This window comes from Podarcis liolepis (genome assembly GCF_965112155.1).
Source record: "Podarcis liolepis genome assembly, chromosome: 3".
In the NCBI taxonomy this organism is placed as follows: domain Eukaryota; kingdom Metazoa; phylum Chordata; class Lepidosauria; order Squamata; family Lacertidae; genus Podarcis; species Podarcis liolepis.
Window position 1 is genome coordinate 123,897,541 of NC_139557.1, and position 19,766 is coordinate 123,917,306.

At 46.9% G+C, this 19,766-nt stretch overlaps 1 protein-coding gene across 2 annotated transcripts in view; it reads left to right on the plus strand.

Annotated features, from left to right (window-relative positions):
* SCARA3 (scavenger receptor class A member 3) overlaps nucleotides 1–19,766 on the plus strand; it is an 83,390-nt gene that overhangs the window by 8,851 nt on the left and 54,773 nt on the right. For both annotated transcript variants that reach the window (XR_014523552.1, XM_083494463.1), the window contains exons 2-4: nucleotides 5,571–5,627; nucleotides 8,612–8,731; nucleotides 16,432–16,530. Coding sequence is in view for 1 of the 2 variants with exons in the window: in XM_083494463.1 (XP_083350589.1) it covers nucleotides 5,571–5,627; nucleotides 8,612–8,731; nucleotides 16,432–16,530 (276 nt within the window). In the remaining variant the exon portion in view is untranslated. The remainder of the gene's footprint in view (nucleotides 1–5,570; nucleotides 5,628–8,611; nucleotides 8,732–16,431; nucleotides 16,531–19,766) is intronic.

Consider the following 19,766-nt stretch of genomic DNA (forward strand, 5'->3'; position numbering starts at 1 on the left):
TCCAATAAAGCACTTGTCTTGCAGAGAGCAAGCACCAAAGCCTCCTCTAAGCACATTCTTGTTCAAGGTCGAAGTCTGGTCCCACGATCTTTAATCTCTACAGCTGCAAAGCTCCCCAGTTCGACTCTAATAACAGTTTCACAGGCTCCCTCTAGGGGAAACAATTTCTATTTGTATCCATCTTCTTCTTCTTCTTCTTTTTAAAAGCAGATCTAGCAACAAAGTTTTCCTTTTTCAGATATTTTGTTCCTTTCAAATGCGAAAGGGAACAATGGAATCAATATGTTTCTCTTCTTTTGACTATCTGTCAAAAATGTTTGTCCACAGTCAATGAACTTCCCCAAAACGTCTGTCCTGACACCCCACTCCCAGGTTCAAGACGGTGGAAATTTACCTTTCTTTACTCTCTCTTCTGCAGGTTTAGACAGTCTAAAAAAGGTTCCCCCCTCTTCTCCTGCTTCCAAGGGGGGTTCAGTAATTTTAAATGATGAAAATTTAATCCTTTACAAACGACTTTCCAGACTCTAGCTTGCCATGTCTTTGCTTCAATCTATTTACAAAAGCGGAAGGCGGACTTCCTGTTTAGACCTTCCTGCTTCAGTGCCAAATTAAGAAATTTCATAGTCCAATTTTCTGTTCTACTCACGGGCAGTTGTTTAAAATCCAATTGTCCACAGGAAAAAGTCAGCGCTCTCCGGCAACAGCAATGCGGCTTCACTCCGTGAAAGAAGCAGTCGATTCGAAGCACCGCGCCACTCACCCCACGTCACTCCGGATCCCCGAAACCGGGTTTCCCCGCGAGTAGGGGAGGTGCAAAAGGTGCCAGCTGAATCCCACGTCCACAGGCTTCTCCCGCCTGTGGTTTTTAATGGGTCTCCGCCTCGCCGTGGCAGTTCAGACCCTGATTTCCACGGAGCGGATTCCTCCCGATCAGAGGAAATCCGCCATTGCCAGAGGCGCCAACCCGGAAGTGTTAACCTTCCTTCTTTCATGGCCTCTGAGTTGTTTGCACAAGCGAGTTGAAATAACCAATGATAATAATAATAATAATTTATTATTTATACCCTGCACATCTGGCTGGGTTTTCCCAGTCACTCTGGGTGGCTTCCAACACCAATAACAGAATAAAACTTCAAACATTAAAAACTTCCCTAAACAGGGCTGCCTTCAGATGTCTTCTAAAGATGGGATAACTGCTTATTTCCTTCACATCTGGTGGGAGGGCGTTCCACAGGGAGGGTGCCACCACCGAGAAGGCCCTCCGCTGGTTCCCTGTAACTTGGCTTCTCGCAGCGAGGGAACCGCCAGAAGGCCCTCGGAGCTGGACCTCAATGTCCAGGCTGAATGATGGGGGTGGAGACGCTGCTTCAGGTTTAATTCTGTGCTGCGTGCAGAAATCGTTTTATCTCTCCCGAAAACCCCAACATTCAGTTTCATTGGATTCCAACTCCACCATTCTATGATTCTTTGAGTCTCTTGGTTTGTCCTTTTATTTTTATTTTCTGGCTCAGAAACGTCCGCCAGTCTTGTGTTGCTGACAGAGCAAGTCAAACCATCTCTTTTTAATTTTTTAACCCTAGTAGGCACTTGGAGGAATGGGTCTGAATTTGTGACCGGTGATTATCTGTTTCCCCCCTCAAACTGAGACATTGGTTTGCTGCTAATGGATTCCATCAGCCTCCAGCAAGCGGGTGCCATTCAGAATCTTTGAACTACAACTCCCCGGGGCCATCTGTTTAGCACCCAGGTTTATGGATGTATTTATTTCACAAAATTTATACACCACTTAAAAACAACTCTGTAAGTCATTCATAATATAGAATCACCAATCAACTAAAAACAGATTTTTAGAAGTCCACATTCTGCATGTCTGGAGAGGCTTGCCTAAGCAGAAATGTTTTTAGCCGGTGCTTGAAAAAAGCACAGGGAGAGCGTTTGCCTGGCGTCAAGTGGCAGGGAGTTCCAAATTGATTCACTCCCCGCTGGCATCTGCAGGAAGGGCTTGCCCGAAACCCCGGAGAGCCGCTGCCAACCAGTGTGTACAAGCCTGACTCAACATAAAGCCGTTTCCACTATTCCTGTACATTGTTGTAAACAAAAATTGCCCTTTTCCCTTATGGGGTATCCAAGAGGCCATATAGAGTCCTTACGTAGGTTCCCTATTGGTTGGAGAAAAGAACAGAGGCCAACCAGAGAATATTGAGAAGCAAAGCAGCTAGTAAGCTTGATCTTTATTGATCTGTTGCAACAGGGTGCTCCCCTCACACGCAGGAGAGAGGAGGAACCCAGAACAATGGCGGGCAAGGCCTTATAAAGACTTTTGAAATTCCCATCCTGTAGATCAAGACCACCTGCAGAAACATCATACATACATCACAGAAGGGGTGTAACCTAAGACCACCCCTCAGATACATCATACCTACATCACAAAAAGGTGGTCTAAATCAGAAATTTAAATATTGTTTTTCTCCTGTCCTTGTTTATCTGCTGTCTGGCAGGTTACCTGTTAATGCTCACTTAATTGGATTTCCTGGGTAGCCTGGCCAGTCTTTTGTAGTGATGAATACTTAGTTCCTGGGCCAGGTCACAGGCTGACACCCTATTCATGCACAGACATACCCTTAAGACAGGATTTGTGAAGGAAAAGACAATGGGGAGGCTTTTCCACTTTGACCTCGCAGAGAAAACATTTGCTCAGTTTAGGAAGGAAGACCGGGAAGACCGACCTGGAACCAAAATGGTTCCAGGTCGGTCTTCCTCTGCTGATCTATGTATGTGCTTGGTTGGTACACTTATGAACATTACCATATATCTAAGACCATAAAATTCTATCACAATATTCTGGGACCGATCAGATTTGCAGTTCGAAACATCTGGGAGACGCCAGGTTGGGGGAGACTGGCTTATGTTGCTTTCAAATATAAGGCGTGAGTTGCATTTCTGATTTGGCTTTGAGGTGTTTCATTGTTTTTTTATGGCCCTATCGCCAGCCCCCCTCGGCTTTATGGAGCCATGAGACAGGATCAAGAGGGAAAGGAAAAATCAATAGCAGACGGTGCTGAAATAAACTGTGCCCTGAGTGCCTTTGGAAATGAAACCTTCCCCCTCATCCATAGCTGCCTTATACAAGGCCGGACCATTGGTCCATCTAGAATCATAGAAGTGTAAAGCTGCAAGGGACCCCCAAAGGTCATCCAGCCCAACCCCCTGCAAGGCAGGAATCTCGGCTAGAGCACCCATGAGAGATGGCCCTCCAATCTCTGCTTAAAAACCTCCAAGGAGAATTCACAAGGGAGTCTGTGCTACTGTTGAACAGCTCTTACTCTCAGAAAGTTTTTTCCATGTGTTGAGTCGTAAACTCCTTTCTGGTCACTTGAAGCCATGGGTTCGAGTCCTACCCTCCAAGAGCAGGAGAAAATCTTTATTATTATTTTTTATTATTTATTGAATTTATATAGCACCCAATACCCAGAGGTCCCTCTTCCATGTGATAGGAGAGCCATCTTCCAACATCTCAAGGGCTATCTCCTCTCAGTGTCCTCTTTTTCCTTCTAAACATACCCAACACCTAATAATGGGAGACTACTATAATGTCAAAAGGGACGCGGGTGGCGCTGTGGGTTAAACCACAGAGCTTAGGACTTGCCGATCAGAAGGTCGGTGGTTCGAATCCCCGCGACGGGTTGAGCTCCGGTTGCTCGGTCCCTGCTCCTGCCAACCTAGCAGTTCGAAAGCACGTCAAAGTGCAAGAAGATAAATAGGTACCTCTGTGACGGGAAGGTAAACGGCGTTTCCGTGCGCTGCTCTGGTTCGCCAGAAGCGGCTTAGTCATGCTGGCCACATGACCCGGACCCGTACGCCAGCTCCCTCGGCCAGTAAAGCGAGATGAGCGCCACAACCCCAGAGTCGGTCACGACTGGACCTAAAGGTCAGGGGTCCCTTTACCTTTACTATAATGTGAGCTGCATTTTCCAATTTAATTTTTTTATTTTTTATTTAGTCTTCAGACCAGCAGCGGCTAGTTTATCAAATGTTAGCTATCAAATGTTAGTCATTCCCACCCCCCAGAAGCAGAACTTTACTTTTTTCTTTTTTCTTTCTGCAAATTCTTGTACGCTGTGATGGCTTTGGTGATTTCTTCCTTGTAACAACCCACAAAATTAGGAGAGGGATCTCTCCACGCTCCCACCAAAGCAGCTAAACCCCAACACCTAAACCAACTTTGTCACCAGGGAAACATTTGGTAATTACACATTTCATTTCCTTTTAAAACTGTTTTTTAGAATAATAATTATATAATAATAATTTATTATTTATACCCCACCCATCTGGCTGATTTTCCCCAGCCACTCTGGGCGGCTTCCAATCAAGTGTTAAAAACAATAGTGTTAAATAGAAGATGTAATTAACTGCAAAACACACAAACAAAGCAATGCAGATTCAATGTGTGTGTGTGTGTTTTACAGGAGGATATAAAAAGAGGTTTAAATGGGTATTTCTGAACTATTAATCAGTTTCAACGGCTGCAGCATATGGCACTGTCTTACCTTAATTCTCCCGAAATTCTGCTTTTGACTAGGCATGAAAAACTAAGTTCGCAAATACAATGCAAATAAAGAAAAAATAAGAATAAATAAACATACCCAACCTCCACTGTTCCTCACAAACATGGGCGCCAACTCCTAGGAGCTGAAGTCCCTTCACCCTCCCCAATAAAATATTTCAGGTGTCCGGGGGGCCCCAAGACTGATGGGCGTTGCCATTCAAATGGTGCGTGTGTCCCGTGTCATGTCCTTGATTATGTGGGGTGGGGTTTGCCTGGGCCCCCCAATATTTTATTCAAGTTGGCACCCCTGCTCACCCACAATACTGCGCGCCCCTACCTAGCAGCCAGGTGGCATTAGCACGAAGGAACCCCTCACTTAGTTGCGTCTCTCACATCCTGGCTCCCTCTTTTGAGATGTTGATGAGGACACTCAAGGGGCCAGCGAAGGTCCTTGTTGTGTAACTAAACTTGTCTGACTAGCACAGGAATTGGAAGGGGGGACACAGGGCATCATCTAGACTGACCCCCTACCCCTGCCCACAACAGTGTGTATGTTTGTAAACCATAAGCCTAGCTGCTTTGGGTGAGGAACCCGCTCCGAGGGCTCTTGAAATCTTTCGTCTGTCTTCTTCATCCCTCGATGGCCGACGTCTCTGCCAGCTCTTATTCTCCTTGTCAGAGTGCCCGGCTTGCGGCTGGCAAAGAAATCCCTGGTGCGCCCTCATCTCTTAAATGAACCACAGCGTCCAAGAAACACAGAGCCGGGGGGGGGGGTTGAGCTCTTTGCTCTTTCCCCCGAAGCATCCCGGTTGTACTTGGCCATCTAGCGCTTTCGAAAAAGGCTGGAAGCCTCAAGGGAAGTGGGTCAGAAGGAAGTTCCGGACCAAAAATTCAGAGTAGGTTGATTGGCACCTGTCTGTCTCAGGAGTCAACGAAGGGGTGCGCATTCTGGGGTGCAGTCAAACCGTCGTCACTTTGTCCTTCTTAATTTTTAACAAAACAATGTTTTCGTTTTGTATTTCAGAGGAAGACCTCATTGGAGAAGACGACGAGATGCCATCTTTCAGATACAGGCCAAATGGTAAGAGCAGCTGGGCAGGGAGTGTGTTAGTGCCCAAAAGAAGAGTGTGTGTGTGTGTGTGTGTGTACGCTCGCATGCTTGCAAGCGGTGATGGTAAGAGAAGGAACATACATAAAAGTACTGGGCATTTGAAACATGCCACAGCGTGCGGGCAGAGTAGACTAAACGGATGGAATCCCTGAAGAGACACAAAAATACCTTTGGCATCGTTTAATAACAAAACTCCTCTAACACACATCTTGCATTGTGTCTATAATCATCACCCATCCATTCACCAGGGGAGAGGAAGGTACATATTGCACAGTATATATCATTCACAATTTCTGACACAGCTAATTACAGTGACTTATCCGCACCCGATACACTGCTAAACAGCTGTGAAAACTAGGCCAGGATATGCACTCCTACTTTTAAAGTGGTACACATCTTGTGGAACAATAATGAACCCTAACATTTCAACAAGATATTCAAGAAAAAGTGGCAGCGGAGGCAGCAACGTAATATGAACTAGGACTCCTCATACAGCTTTAATAATTTTTATTATTTTTTTATTAATTAAATAATTTAAAAATATTATTACTTTTTATTATTACCCACCCTCCCCAGCCAGAGGCGGACTCAGGGCGGCTAACACCAATAAAATCACAGTGAAAACATAATAGGAAAAAACCATTTTAAAATGCAGGTTAAAATGCAATTTAAAATGCAGCCTCGTTTTAAAAGTAGCCCATAGATCAAGACCATAAGGGGAGGGAAACATAAGGGTCAGACTGAGTCCAGACCAAAGGCCTGGTGGAACAGCTCTGTCTCGCAGGCCCTGCGGAAAGATGTCAAGTCTCACAGGGCCCTGGTCTCTTGTGACAGAGCGTTCCACCAAGTCGGGGCCAGTACTGAAAAGGCCCTGGCCCTAGTTGAGACCAATCTAACCACCTTGTGACTTGGGACCTCCAAAATATTGTCATTTGTGGACCTTAAGGTCCTCTGTGGGGCAGACCAGGGTCCCTCCAGACATCCTTTTTACTGAACATTACTATTTGTGCTCGTGATGCTATCGGAGCAGTCAGATGAACGTGATCAAAAATTATCAAGGGGACAGAGGGATTCCCTTGCAAAGGGAGACTGCAGCGTTTAGGACTTCTTAGTCTGGAGAAACGGCAAGCAAGAGAAGGCTTATAAAATAATGCAATGACCAGAATTATTTGAGGGAAAGAATGTGCTTTAAAGTTATGGTGTGTCCACACCCCGGCATGCACTAAAGAAGGGAACCTGAGCATGGGCAGCTACTGAGCAGAAAGTCGGCTGTGATAATTAACTGTCATGAACGCTTTAGCTGAGATTCCTGCATTTCAGGGGGTTGGACTAGATGCCCCCTTGGGGACCCCCCCTTCCAGTTCTATGATTCTATGATGCCAACAAGCTTTCTGGATCATCTGTGGGTGGGGGTGGAGTTTTCAGGCCAGGGGAGAGACCTCCAGACAAATGTAAACTCCAGCATTTCTGATTAAGACATTTAAACTTGACACTGATGCACAAACACCTTTGCTAGACACACAATAGTCTCCCATCGAGTGCCCCAAAATCCATCTATTCTGCAGAACAGCCGTACGAGAAATATGTAAAATAACTAAGCAAGTATTAGAAACCTCCCCAGAATTGGCCCTGCTAAACATCTTCCAAGACAATAATGCCCATTTACACCACAAAGAACTCATAACCCACCTACTTTCAGCAGCCAGAAACATCATAGCCAGACACTGAAGAGACCTGTCAGGAGTAAGCATGGACCAATGGTGCAAAATAGCATGGGAAACAGCCCTACTAGAAAAAATAACCAATAAACTGAAACTGACACGGGGACAAATAGAAGAAGACGCCTTCACCCCGGTATGGCTCCCCTTTATCACATACACAGCCCAACAAAAGGACCCTGACCATTAGGTCCAGTCGTGGCCGATTCTGGGGTTGGCTGAGGGAGCCGGCGTACAGCTTCTGGGTCATGTGGCCAGCAGGACTAAGCCACTTCTGGCGAACCAGAGCAGCGCACGGAAAACGCCATTTACCTTCCCGCCAGAGCGGTACCTATTTATCTACTTGCACTTGGACGTGCTTTCGAACTGCTAGGTTGGCAGGAGCAGCGACCGAGCAATGGGAGCTCACCCCATCATGGGGATTCGAACCGTTGACCTTCTGATCGGCAAGTCCTAGGCTCTGTGGTTTAACCCACAGCGCCACCCGGGTCCCTTACACAGCCCAACAAGACAATGACAAAAATCCACCAACAGCATACAAATCAATATGGGTAACCTGATCCAAAACACCCACCCACCTCACTCACACATGAAAACAAAGACCACCACAGCCAACCACAAATGAACAGCCACACCCTGGGCCAACCCCAACCTCTCTCACCACCAAAGGAACACAAGTGAATAGCAGAGAACCTGCACAAGCAACGCTGAGACAAAATCCCACATATATTAAGTAAAATAGAAACATCTTAGAATCATAGAATCCTAGAGTTGGAAGAGACCACAAGGGCCATCGAGTCCAACCCCCTGCCAAGCAGGAAACACCATCAGAGCACTCCTGACATATGGTTGTCAAGCCTCCGCTTAAAGACCTTCAAAGAAGGAGACTCCACCACACTCCTTGGCAGCAAATTCCACTGTCAAACAGCTCTTACTGTCAGGAAGTTCTTCCTAATGTTTAGGTGGAATCTTCTTTCTTGTAGTTTGGATCCATTGCTCCGTGTCTGCTTCTCTGGAGCAGCAGAAAACAACCTTTCTCCCTACTCTATCTTCCTAATGTCTCAACAAATGAAACTGATCTGTAAAAAATTTTGCTTAAGAGAGAGAGAGAGAGAGAGAGAGAGAGAGAGAGAGAGATATTGCACATACTTTTGTAAACCAAGAAAATCTTTAATAAAAATACATTAAAAAACAACAATAGTCTCCCATCTGTTTTGTGCTCCCTCCCCAATCCAGGCCGGATGAGGACCAACTGCAGCCAGTGCGAGAAGACCCTGACCCTGCAGACGTCCGTGAAAGTCCTGTATGTCTTTGTCGTCTTGCTCATTGTGGCTGTGGTGGTGCTGGCAGCTCTGGGTGAGTAGGACACACACATCCCTCCTGTCTCTCAGGTTCAGGAAACAGAAACCGAAATCATCAAGGGTGTGGAGTTGCTCCACTCTGCAGGAAGCTTGCAGAACCCAGGGACTTTTTAGTTTAGAGAGAAGACCAGGAAGAGACAACACGGTAGAATTATGCATTGCATGGAAAAAGCAGACAGAATTATTTTCCTCTCTCAAAAAGCTGGAACCGGTGAAGATCCAATGAAGGTGAATGCTGGAAGATTTGGGACAAGGGAAGGGCTTCTTCGCAAAGTGCATAGTTGTGGGAATGTTCAGGGATACAGGAGAGGATATATTGTTTGATTACATCCTTTCCAACTTGTGTTAACAAGTTATACAATTTAGCAGAGTAACATTCCCCTTTTTAAACTTGCACAGCGGATGCGTTTGCTCAGGATCGCTAAAGCCTCTAAAATAAGTTTCCTTGGTAATTTCCCCTTTAGTCCCTTCATAAAAAGATAAGACACAACACAGTCTTCTATAAAAGTATAAAAAGAGTTTACTCACTCACTCACATTCTGTTCACAGATGGATCCCAGAAGGCAGACTTAAGCTATAAAAGTAATATACCTGGAATTTATCTCATAAAGAGATAGTCCCTTTGTCCTATTTTGGCTGGAAGATGCCAAGAGAGCATCTTAGGCTAAGCAGATGTTGCTTCTTTGACCAATGTGGTCAGAGAGAGAGAGAGAGAGAGAGAGAGAGGTGGCTGACCAGTCCTGCTTTTTTGTTACCTGGGCAGGTGAGGTCACACCCACCTCTAGTCATATGCAGAGGAGGTCTGTCCCAGACAGGAGAAACAGGAAGTTCCGACTGGCTGGTCCAGACATCCCCTTTTTATGTCCACTCTAGGGATGTTGTACTTGTCTGCTCTGTGTTTCACATCCCACAATAGTTAAGCTGTGGAACTCTCTGCCACAGGAAGCAGTGGTGGCCACCAACTTGGATGGCTTTAAGAGAGATCCAGGCCCTTTTGGAAGATCCATGTCAGTCAGGGTTTAGGCCTGGTTTTGGCACATTAACTGCTTTGGTCACCCTGTAGGATGACCTCTGTCAAGAGAGACAACGGAAACATGTCCCTATTAATTCTTCTCAACCTCTCAGCGGCTTTCAATACCATCAACCATGGTATCCTTCTGGAGCGACTCTCCAAACTAGGGTTGGGTGGCACCGCTTTGCAGTGGTTCCAGTCCTACTTGGATGGTCATTGCAGAGGTTGCTCACCAGAGCAAGACGGTCTGAGCATATTACACCAGTCCTGGTCCAACTGCACTAGCTACCAATTAGTTTCCGGGCTCAATACAAAGTGCTGGTTTTGACCTACAAAGATCAGGACCACCATGTTGGCATACAACCAAGGATCAGGGGACAATTGGCAGGCCCCCAGCTGGCTCCAGCCCACCGTCCGTCAAGAAACCAGGAGTCAAGAAACCAAAGGTTCAAAGGTCAGGAAGCAAGGAGTCACAAGGTCAAGGGTCCGAGGATCAGGATGCAAGGAGTCACGAGGTCAAGGGTCCGAGGATCAGGAAGAAAGGAGTCACGAGGTCAAGGGTCCGAGGATCAGGAAGCAAGGAGTCACGAAGTCAGGGGTCCGAGGGTCAGGAAGCAAGGAGTCACGAAGTCAAGGGTTCAACAATCAAGAAGCAAGGAGTCACGAAGTCAAGGGTCTGAGGGTCAGGAAGCTAGGAGTCAGGAAGGCAGGGGTCCGAGGATCAGGAAGCAAGGAGTCACGAAGTCAAGGGTCCGAGGGTCAGGAAGCAAGGAGTCACGAAGTCAAGGGTTCAACGATCAAGAAGCAAGGAGTCATGAAGTCAGGGGTCCAAGGATCAGGAAGCAAGGAGTCAAGGAGCCAAACACAGCAAGGCAAGAAACATGTTGCTGTGGCAAAGTGCTAAAGGGAAATGCTGACCTTATATCCCTTCCCAGCTCTTGCCACCAGGTGCTGTGAGTTCCCAAGCGGCCTCACCTGTGCGGCCGCACCTTGCCTCTCCAAAACAAAATTAGGAAGGCCCCAGTCCTGCAGAGTCCTATTGGTCACAGGGCCTGGCTCCTGCACACACTCCTGACGCCCCCCTCTTTCCATCCCAGGCCTCTCTGCCTGGGCGTCTTTCTCTGCATCCAACCTCCTGCGCCAGCATCCGGCTCTCCAGGAAAGGAGGCCCTTCTCTCATCTCTGGGTCTCGGCCGAGACCACCCACTGCCTCTTGGCATGGCTGGCGCACCAGGTGGCCTGGGCTGAGAGCCCTTCCTTGGTCTGAGGCAGAAACTTCCCTGCTGCCCCCAGGTGGCCTTCCCTGCCGTGTTGTTTTGGGCAGAGAGAAGCTGCCCTCTCTCTCGAGATCACGTGCCCCAAAGCTGAACTCAACTTGTGGGGCTGGCACACAGCTGAGAGGAGCCTGAGGTTTGGGTCCTGTCCCAGCCCACAGCACAGCCACGGATTCTGCAGCCCCAGCAGCTGCCTGGGTGGCGAAAGAGCTCTGCGTTCATATATTCATTGGCCTGATCCTCTCCTTACGGTCTTGCAAGAGAATCACAAATCACACCTAAGGTAGCAGATGCCCGATGCAAATCGTGCAGACTGATGCAAATCGTGCAGACTGATTGCAACTTTCGCTCAGAATACAGAATTTCAGGTTTGCTTGGTGCAAAATTTCAGGGGTTGTTTTTTTTAGCCCAAGACCACCTTGTTCCAATGAGTCCTGCCCTTGAGCCAGTTTAGCGGCAGGAACATTCAAGGATCTCAGATGGAGATGCAGGTGGGGTCTGCAGTTGGCTAGAGAAGTGGGGGCATCAGCTGGCAACCAAAGTTGCCTAGAGGACAGGCAATGGATGGGCAAGAGAAGGCAAGAGCCAGCCCGAGAAGCCAGGTTGGGGGGTGCAGATGCAATAGCTTTGAGAAGCTGGCCCCCACAACACCAACAGGCTGCCAGTCCAAACCTAAAACTGGCAATACACTCATACCTCAGCTTACAGACACTTCAGGTTGCGTTTTTTCAGGTTGCAAACTGCCAAAACCCAGAAGTACCGGAATGGGTTACTTCCGGGTTTCGGCAGTTGCACATGCGCAGAAACGCTAAATCGCGCTATGCGCAGAAGCGCCAAATGGCAACCCACATGTGTGCAAACGCAGGGCTGCAGGTTGCGAATGTGCATCCCGCACAGATCACGTTCGCAACCCAAGCATCCACTGTACAGTCGTACCTTGGATCCCAAACGGCTTGGTACTCAGACCGCAAACCCGGAAGTGAGTGTTCCTGTTTGCAAATGTTCTTGGGACCCCAAATGTCCAACGGGGCTTCCGATTGGCTGCAGGAGCTTCCTTGCAGCCAATTGGAAACCGCACCTTGGTTTCCGAACATTTCGGAAGTCGAATGGATTCCGTTCGACTTCCAAGGTATGACTGTATAAGGATCAGTTTCAAGGCTCAGCTGACCTGCGTTCTGAAGAAGGCAAGATCTCAGCATTGAGCAGAAGGGAGGAAGGCTGTCAGATTTCTGTGTATGGCTCAAAGCTACGCAATTGGTAAAGCTTGGTTATTTATTTATTTATTTATTTATTTGCATAACGTTTTCACATTGCTTGAAATGTGAAATGTGGAAAAAAACCTCACCTCCAAGCAGTTTCCAAAAAAAATGGTAAACACAATAAAATTATCAATGGAATTGGGAAGCTCCAGTTAGTGCAGAATGCTGCAGCACGATTGCTGACCAGAGTGAGGCCTTGCCAGCCATACAACACCTAGGATCAGAGATCTGCACTGGTTGCCAATTTGCTACCGGACCAAATTAAAGATGTTGCTAATAGTATAATAAAACCCTTAACAACTTGGGACCAGTTTGCCTACGAGATCATAATACCCTTCTGCATTTGTAATAAAAAAAAACCTCCCTCTTTTAGTATGGCTTTAGTATAGCAGCGTCTACACTCTGGAACTCCCTGCCAATTGATACCAGGCCTTCGGTGTACACTTTTCAACGCCTGCTAAAAACATTTTTGTTTAGACCCAGATGTTTAAAAAGTTGCTGCGAGTTCTTTTCTTAGCGTATTGTTCATTCCACTTTTTGAAAGGGTTAAATTATTGTTGTTAATTTCTCTTATTGACCATTTTATTGCTTTCCCCTTTTTTAAAAAATCGCTTTGATGGGCTTTTTTTAAAAAAAACAAACCCTCAAATGTTGGATGGATTTTATGAAATAAATAAAGCGCCAATACTTTTCTAAGCACCATACAGAGATTAAAACCAGCATGTTCACAGGGAAACACGGCACAAAATGAACATGACATGGGGAGGGAAGAGGAAAGCAAAGCCAATCCTTGAAATTAGTAACTGGCAAGGGGGCAGGAGGGGGGAGTTTGAAAGGAAACCAGATCTGGGTCAGAAGTATTTTTAAAAATAAAGAATCCATTTCTGAAAAATGCCGGAAACTTGGGGAATTATGTTGATAGGCTGCACTGTAAGCATTTTCAACATTGCAAGGTTGGTAAATGAAGCTGAGATTGTGCCTAAAATCTGGTTTGACGAAAAAAGAAGATTGAAATCCTGCACACACACACACACAGCGTCAACCAAGCGGTGTCACCATTTTTCCACCACATTTTCCCCAGGAAAGGAAACCTCGAGGGTACAATACAAAGCGAAAAGTGAGGATCAGATAACCAGCTGGCTGGGAGGAACCGGTGGGATACGGTGGACTGCAAGCGAGAAACATGAGTCAGGAAAAGCGGGCGATTGCCAGGAGAAGGGGATGTTTCTTGGGGATGCATTAGCCAAAAGAACGTGAAACAGTTCCGCTCTGCTTAGTCCTTGGCTGCAGCCAGGATCTCCACCCTGGAAGGAGGAGGCGGACAAATTTCAGAGGGTAAAACGCAGCAAAACGGGGGGCAGGAGAGCGGGGTGTTCTGCTTGCAGAAAGGAGAAGAGATTGCCCTTGTTGTTTCTGTTGTTGTTGTTTAGTTGTGTCCGCCTCTTCGTGACCCCCTGGACCAGAGCACACCAGGCCCTCCTGTCTTCCACTGCCTCCTGCAGTTTGGTCAGACTCATGTTTGTAGCTTCGAGAACACTGTCCTGCCATCTCGTCCTCTGTCATCCCCTTCTCCTTGGGCCCTCCATCTTTCCCAACATCAGGGTCTTTTCCAGGGAGTCTTCTCTTCTCATGAAGTAGCCAAAGTCTTGGAGCCTCAGCTTCACGATCTGTCCTTCCAGTGAGCACTCAGGGCTGATTTCCTCCAGAATGGAGAGGTTGGATCTTCTTGCAGTCCATGGGACTCTCAAGAGTCTCCTCCAGCACCAGAATTTAAAAGCATCCATTCTTTGGCGATCAGCCTCCTTTATGGTCCAGCTCTTACTTCCATTCATCACTACTGGGAAAACCAGAGCTTGAACTATATGGACCTTTGTTGGTAAGGTGATATCTCTGCTTTTTAAGATGCTGTCTAGGTTTCTCACTGCTTTTCTCCCAAGGAGCAGGCGTCTTTTAATTTCGTGACTGCAGTGATCATGGAGCCCAAAGAAAGTAAAATCTCTCACTGCCTCCATTTCTTCCCCTTCTATTTGCCAGGAGGTGATGGGCCCAGTGGCCATGATCTTCATTTTTTTGATGTTGAGCTTCCGACCATATTTTGCGCTCTCCTCTTTCACCCTCATTAAAAGGTTCTTTAATTCCTCCTCACTTTCTGCCATCAAGGTTGTGTCATCTGCAAATCTGAGGTTGTTGATATTTCTTCCGGCGATCTTAATTCCGGCTAGGGATTCATCCAGCCCAGCCTTTCGCATGATGAATTCTGCATATACCGTATTTTTTGCACCATAACACTCACTTTTTTCCTCCTAAAAAGTAAGGGGAAATGTCTGTGCGTGTTATGGAGGGAATGCCTACGGGTGGCATGCCTACGGATTTTCCTCCTCTAAAAACTACGTGCGTGTTATGGTCGGGTGCGTGTTATAGAGCGAAAAATACGGTAAGTTAAATAAGCAGGGATAAGCTAAACAGGCTATAGCTTAGGGCCCCACACTCTTGGGGGCCCCAAAAAAAAATTTTAAGGAAAAAAACCCTGGATGTACATTTCCAAAATATAAGATAAAAAAGCAAATAAAATAAAACATACAAACAGCAGCAGTGTTTTGTGTTGTGTAGGCTCCTATCTGTTATGTGTAAATGGCTTTAGATACTTATGAGGTCCATAAATGACCATATAGCATATATTTAACACAAAAAACAGCGACAATTTGTTGTTGACAAAGCGCAGCTGGACATATAAAGGGCCCCATTACCTTCAGGAGCTTAGGGCCTCATCAAAGCTAACTCCGGCCCTGACCGAATCCATAGATGAATTATGCAAAGCTTTGTTGATTCATTCCAAGAAGTTCATATCAGTTGCACTTTCATCAATACTGGAGCAGAGCCGGACAATATATTTAAAATACTTGCAACACCCCAGGGTACCTCCTTCTATTCCCGCTCAACCACTAAGATCACTTGCAAGTATGTTGTTAGTCATTCCCCAAGTTGGTGAGGCTCATTCAGCAACAACCAGAAACCAAGCCTCCTGTGTCATCGGCCCAGACCTGTGGAACTCTCTGCCACTGGAGATTTAGCAAGTGTCAACTTTTTAGTAAACGGTGAAATTTTTTCTATTCCACCGGGCCTGTGCAGGCAATTAAGACTGGATCCTTCCCAATGGTTCATCGATGTCTGTTTCAAACTATTTTCATACAGCTTTTATCGTACGGCTTTGTTTTTATGGCTGTAAACTTCTTTGATATATATTTTTGATGACATGGTGATGCACATTCTTTTTTATAATTAATTGAATGAAACACATTTAGAGCACACGACTTCTCCCTGAAGAATCCTGGGTAGTTTGATCAAGGTGCTGGGAATTGTAGCTCTATGAAGGGGGAGGGCTCTTGGGGGGGGGGAATCATGTGTTCTAAACGTGTGTTGGATGGTGTGTGGATCTGCCCTTTCCGTTTTTAGCATGTCTTGCTTGCCGTATAAGCGTGAAAACGAAGGAAATGAAAGAAGGAACTGGCAAGGGACTATGATTCAAATATCTTTTATAAGGCACAGCAAACCACACATTATCAAACAGACACCATATACAAATTGTGCAAAATTCGAGCTCAGCATAACAAGGTTTGTCCCAGTCAGATCTTTAACTCCAGAGGAAATCAATTTGCATATATAATACAACACAACACTACCACATCACCGATCAGTTAAGAACCACTAAATCTCTTTGTAATGGCCCGGTCTTTCTACATGGACAGCACTCAAAAAATCAGCCACTATTAAAGTAATTTGATCATTCCTGTCCGAAAGCAGGTCCTGTACCGTTGGTAGCATAGAAATCAGCCTATTGAGTTGTAAGGCCTCTAATAATTGTCTTCTGGCATAAATGCCGAAATCACAAGAGAAGAAAATATGCTCCAAAGTATCAGGTTCCTGTTTACTACATTTGCAGAGATGATCTGATTCTGGGAGAGCTAAATATCTTCCTCTCACTATCAGTGAGGGAAACATATTAAATCTGGCTAACATAAACAGCCTGCACAGTTCATGAATCTTCAGATTTGCCGTATAAATGTGAAAATGAAGCTATCAAGGTGCGCTTGTTGTTCAAAGCCAGGTAGCCCCAGGGATAACGTACTCGCTTTTTGTGTCATCCTTGCAGTTTTCAAGAAGGTGGATTCCATAGCTGACGATGTTAACTCGGCCCAGACGTACTATGAGAAGAAAATCGGGTCGGTCGAGGAGAACCTCCAAGAACTGGGTAAGTTGGAGGTTTTTAAAGAAAGGTTAGGTGTCCACCTGCCGGGGATTCCTCCTTACCTGTGATCCCTGCATTGCAGAGGGTTGGGCTCGATGACCTTTGGGGTTCCCCTCTGATTCTGTGAGTCAGCTAGCTCAGTATTGATTACAGCAGCTCCCTGTGCTGGACCCGGGGGTTAACGCGAGTAATGCGGTCCAGGTCTGGTCCCAAATCCAGGGGCTCCACGAGGAGTCAGTCCGACAGGGCCAAGGCAGGAAACCAGGCAAGGACAGGCACAGGATCACAGGCAAGATCTGGCAAACAGCAACATTGCTTCCGCAACCTGGGACGGGGTCCGACAGCCTTTTATCTCTGTTGGGGTAACGGCCGGTCCTGATTCCCCGGCGACTCACCTCCCTGGCTCGCCCGAAGGCGAGCACTCCTCCTGCGAGTACTCAGGTCTCTCCTTCTCTCAGACCTCAGTCTCTGCAGCTCAGGAGACATCGGTGGGTTACTAAACCCAGAGGCCGCCTCAGCCTCCCCTGACCCAACCGGTAGTGGAGCAGCTGTAAGTGATGGCCCAGCTGGAGGCAACGAGGTCATCCCCACATCTGGAGCCAGGGCAGGATCAGGCCCCTGACTCGGCCCAGCTGGTGCTTGTTGCAGGGGAACCTGTGCAGACTGGGACTCTTCCGGATCAGGCCCCAGACTTGGTTCAGATGATGCCTGAGGCAAAGGATCCGGTGTGGACTGAGACTCCTCTGGTTCCGAGTCTGAGCCCGAGTCTCAGGCCATCACACTCCCCAGACTGAGGTTGCTCCCAGCCCTGCCTGAACATGACAGGGGTTCATCCCAGGACCTTCTGCATGCCAGGCAGGTGTGCTGCCTTTGAACTACGAACCCAGGTAAACCACAGCCAAACTCGGCCTCCTCCGCCAAATCTAGAAAAGGCTGCAGCCTCAATGTCACCTCTCAGCTCGCTCTCAGGGCAGAGCAGGGAGACTTCCCTCACCTCCACCTGTGTCTAACTCAGCTCCTTTAACAGGCCATGTTGAAAGGGACATCTCCTCTGAGTTATCCATCTTTAGGTACTGGCATGATTAAAGTTGGCAGGCTGCACAGGGGGTTGGACTAGATGGCCTTCGGGGGTCCCTGCCAACTCGACAATTCCACAGTTTTGCACACAGCTAGTTTTCCACGCTGGTATATGCTGCTGGGATGAGCAGTTTCCACCCTGGTGACAATAATAATAATAATAATTCATTATTAATAATATTATTATAATATTAATATTATTTATACCCCGCCCATCTGGCTTGGCTTCCCCAGCCACTCTGGGCAGCTTCCAACAAAATAGTAAAATACTGTAATGCATCAAACATTAAAAGCTTGCCTAAACAGGGCTGCCTTGAGATGTCTTCTAAAAGTCAGATACACTGGTACCTCGGGATGCGAACGGGATCCATTCCGGAGCCCCGTACGCATCCCAAAGGGAATGCAAGGCGCGACGGCGCGTGGGCGGGTCGCGTTTTGCCGCTTCCGCACATGCGCGTGACGTCATTTTGAATGTCTGAGCACTCTGTTACTTCCGGGTTGCCGTGGAGTGCAACTCAAACACGCTCAACCCAAAGCACATTCAACCTGAGGTATGACTGTAGTTGTTTATCTCCTTGACATCAGATGGGAGGGTGTTCCACCGGGAGGGAGCCACCACCGAGAAGGCCCTCTGCCTGGTTTCCTGTAACCTCACTTCTCACAGGGAGGGAACCGCCAGAAGGCCCTCGGCGCTGGACCTCAGTGTCTGGGCAGAATGATGGGGGTGGAGATGCTCCTTCAGGTATACTGGGCCTTTGAGGCCCTTTAGTGCTTTAAAGGTCAGCACCAACACTTTGAATTGCGCTCGGAAACGTACTATAAATGTAAGCTTCTGTCAGGTGCTCAGGGAACAGTTCTTGGAGGTCTCTGTTTAGCAGGTCTTGCAAGATCTCGGTCGCAGAGGAAATGGATGAGTCAGACTTTGAAACGAGAAGAAGCAACATCTGCTTAATTGCTGAGCAACATGTCTTGTGAGGGAGCGAGAAAGTTTGCTGTCAGTCAGCAAACTTGACGCTTGGATTTTGCAAGCATCTGCAAGCGATTGGGACGTCTCTGACTCACTCTCAGGAACCAGGGGAAGCAGTTTAGCAGTCCCCAAATTCTCAGTTTAGCCAAATTCTCAAGGGGGCTTACTCCCTGGTCCAGAGGCTCCCAAACCTTTTGCGGGGGTGTCACTGTCCTCCTGCTTCCCACTCACCCCCAGTGTTGCCCCCCCTACCCTATAAAAAGGATTATTCAGAACAGCGGTTGGAACAACCCACTTGAGAAGATAATAACGCAATGGAATTCAAAACAGTAGCAACTAATTGCATGGTTTTTCTTTTTCAAAATCCAGTTAAAACTATTTAGTTTAATCAATTCCACGAAACGGATGAACTTGATCTAGTGAAACCAGCTTTTCAAAGTCTGATAGTTATTTATACCTCCAGTCCTGCTCAGCCCAGGGAATTTTGGAGCATTGATGCCTCCAGCTGTAGAGGCAAAGCAAAGCCATCCTGGCTAACAGCCACTGAAGGCCCCTCCTTCTCCAGGACTGGGTCCAATCCTCTTTCAAAGCCATTTAGGTTTGTGGCCATCACTGCCTGCTGTGGCAGGGAGTTCCACAGGTTAACTCTGCACTGCATGAAGAAGGATTTAATTTTCTCTGTCCTGAATCCAGCTGCACTGGGTGTCTGTGACTGCTAGTCTTATGTGAGAGAGAAAGAGAGAGAGAGAGAGAGAGAGAGAGAGAGAGAGACTTTTCTTTATCTACTTTCTCCATGCCAGGCATACATTTATAAACTTTCCTTTTTCCTTTCCCCTTCTGTGATGGAACTCCTATTTGGGGACTTCCCTGGCTTTTTTCTGGCCCACGTAGGGCCAGTCTGGATAGTTGGCCTTGGTGAAGATTTGACGTTTTCATCCCCAAAAAGTTTCTGATTTGAGGTTCTATTGAAATGAGGCTGCATTTTAATGTTGTATTTTATTGTTGTTTTTAACAAGTATCTTAGTCAATTGGTTTTATATCTGGTGTTAGCCGCCCTGAGCCCGGTCTTGGTGGGGAGGGCGGGATATAAATAAAATAAAATAAAACTTCTGTCATATACTAGAAAGCCCCAATGCTGCATCCTTCGTTCATAGGGGACTCGATTGATCTTGTTGGCCTTTTCTTTGCCTTTTCC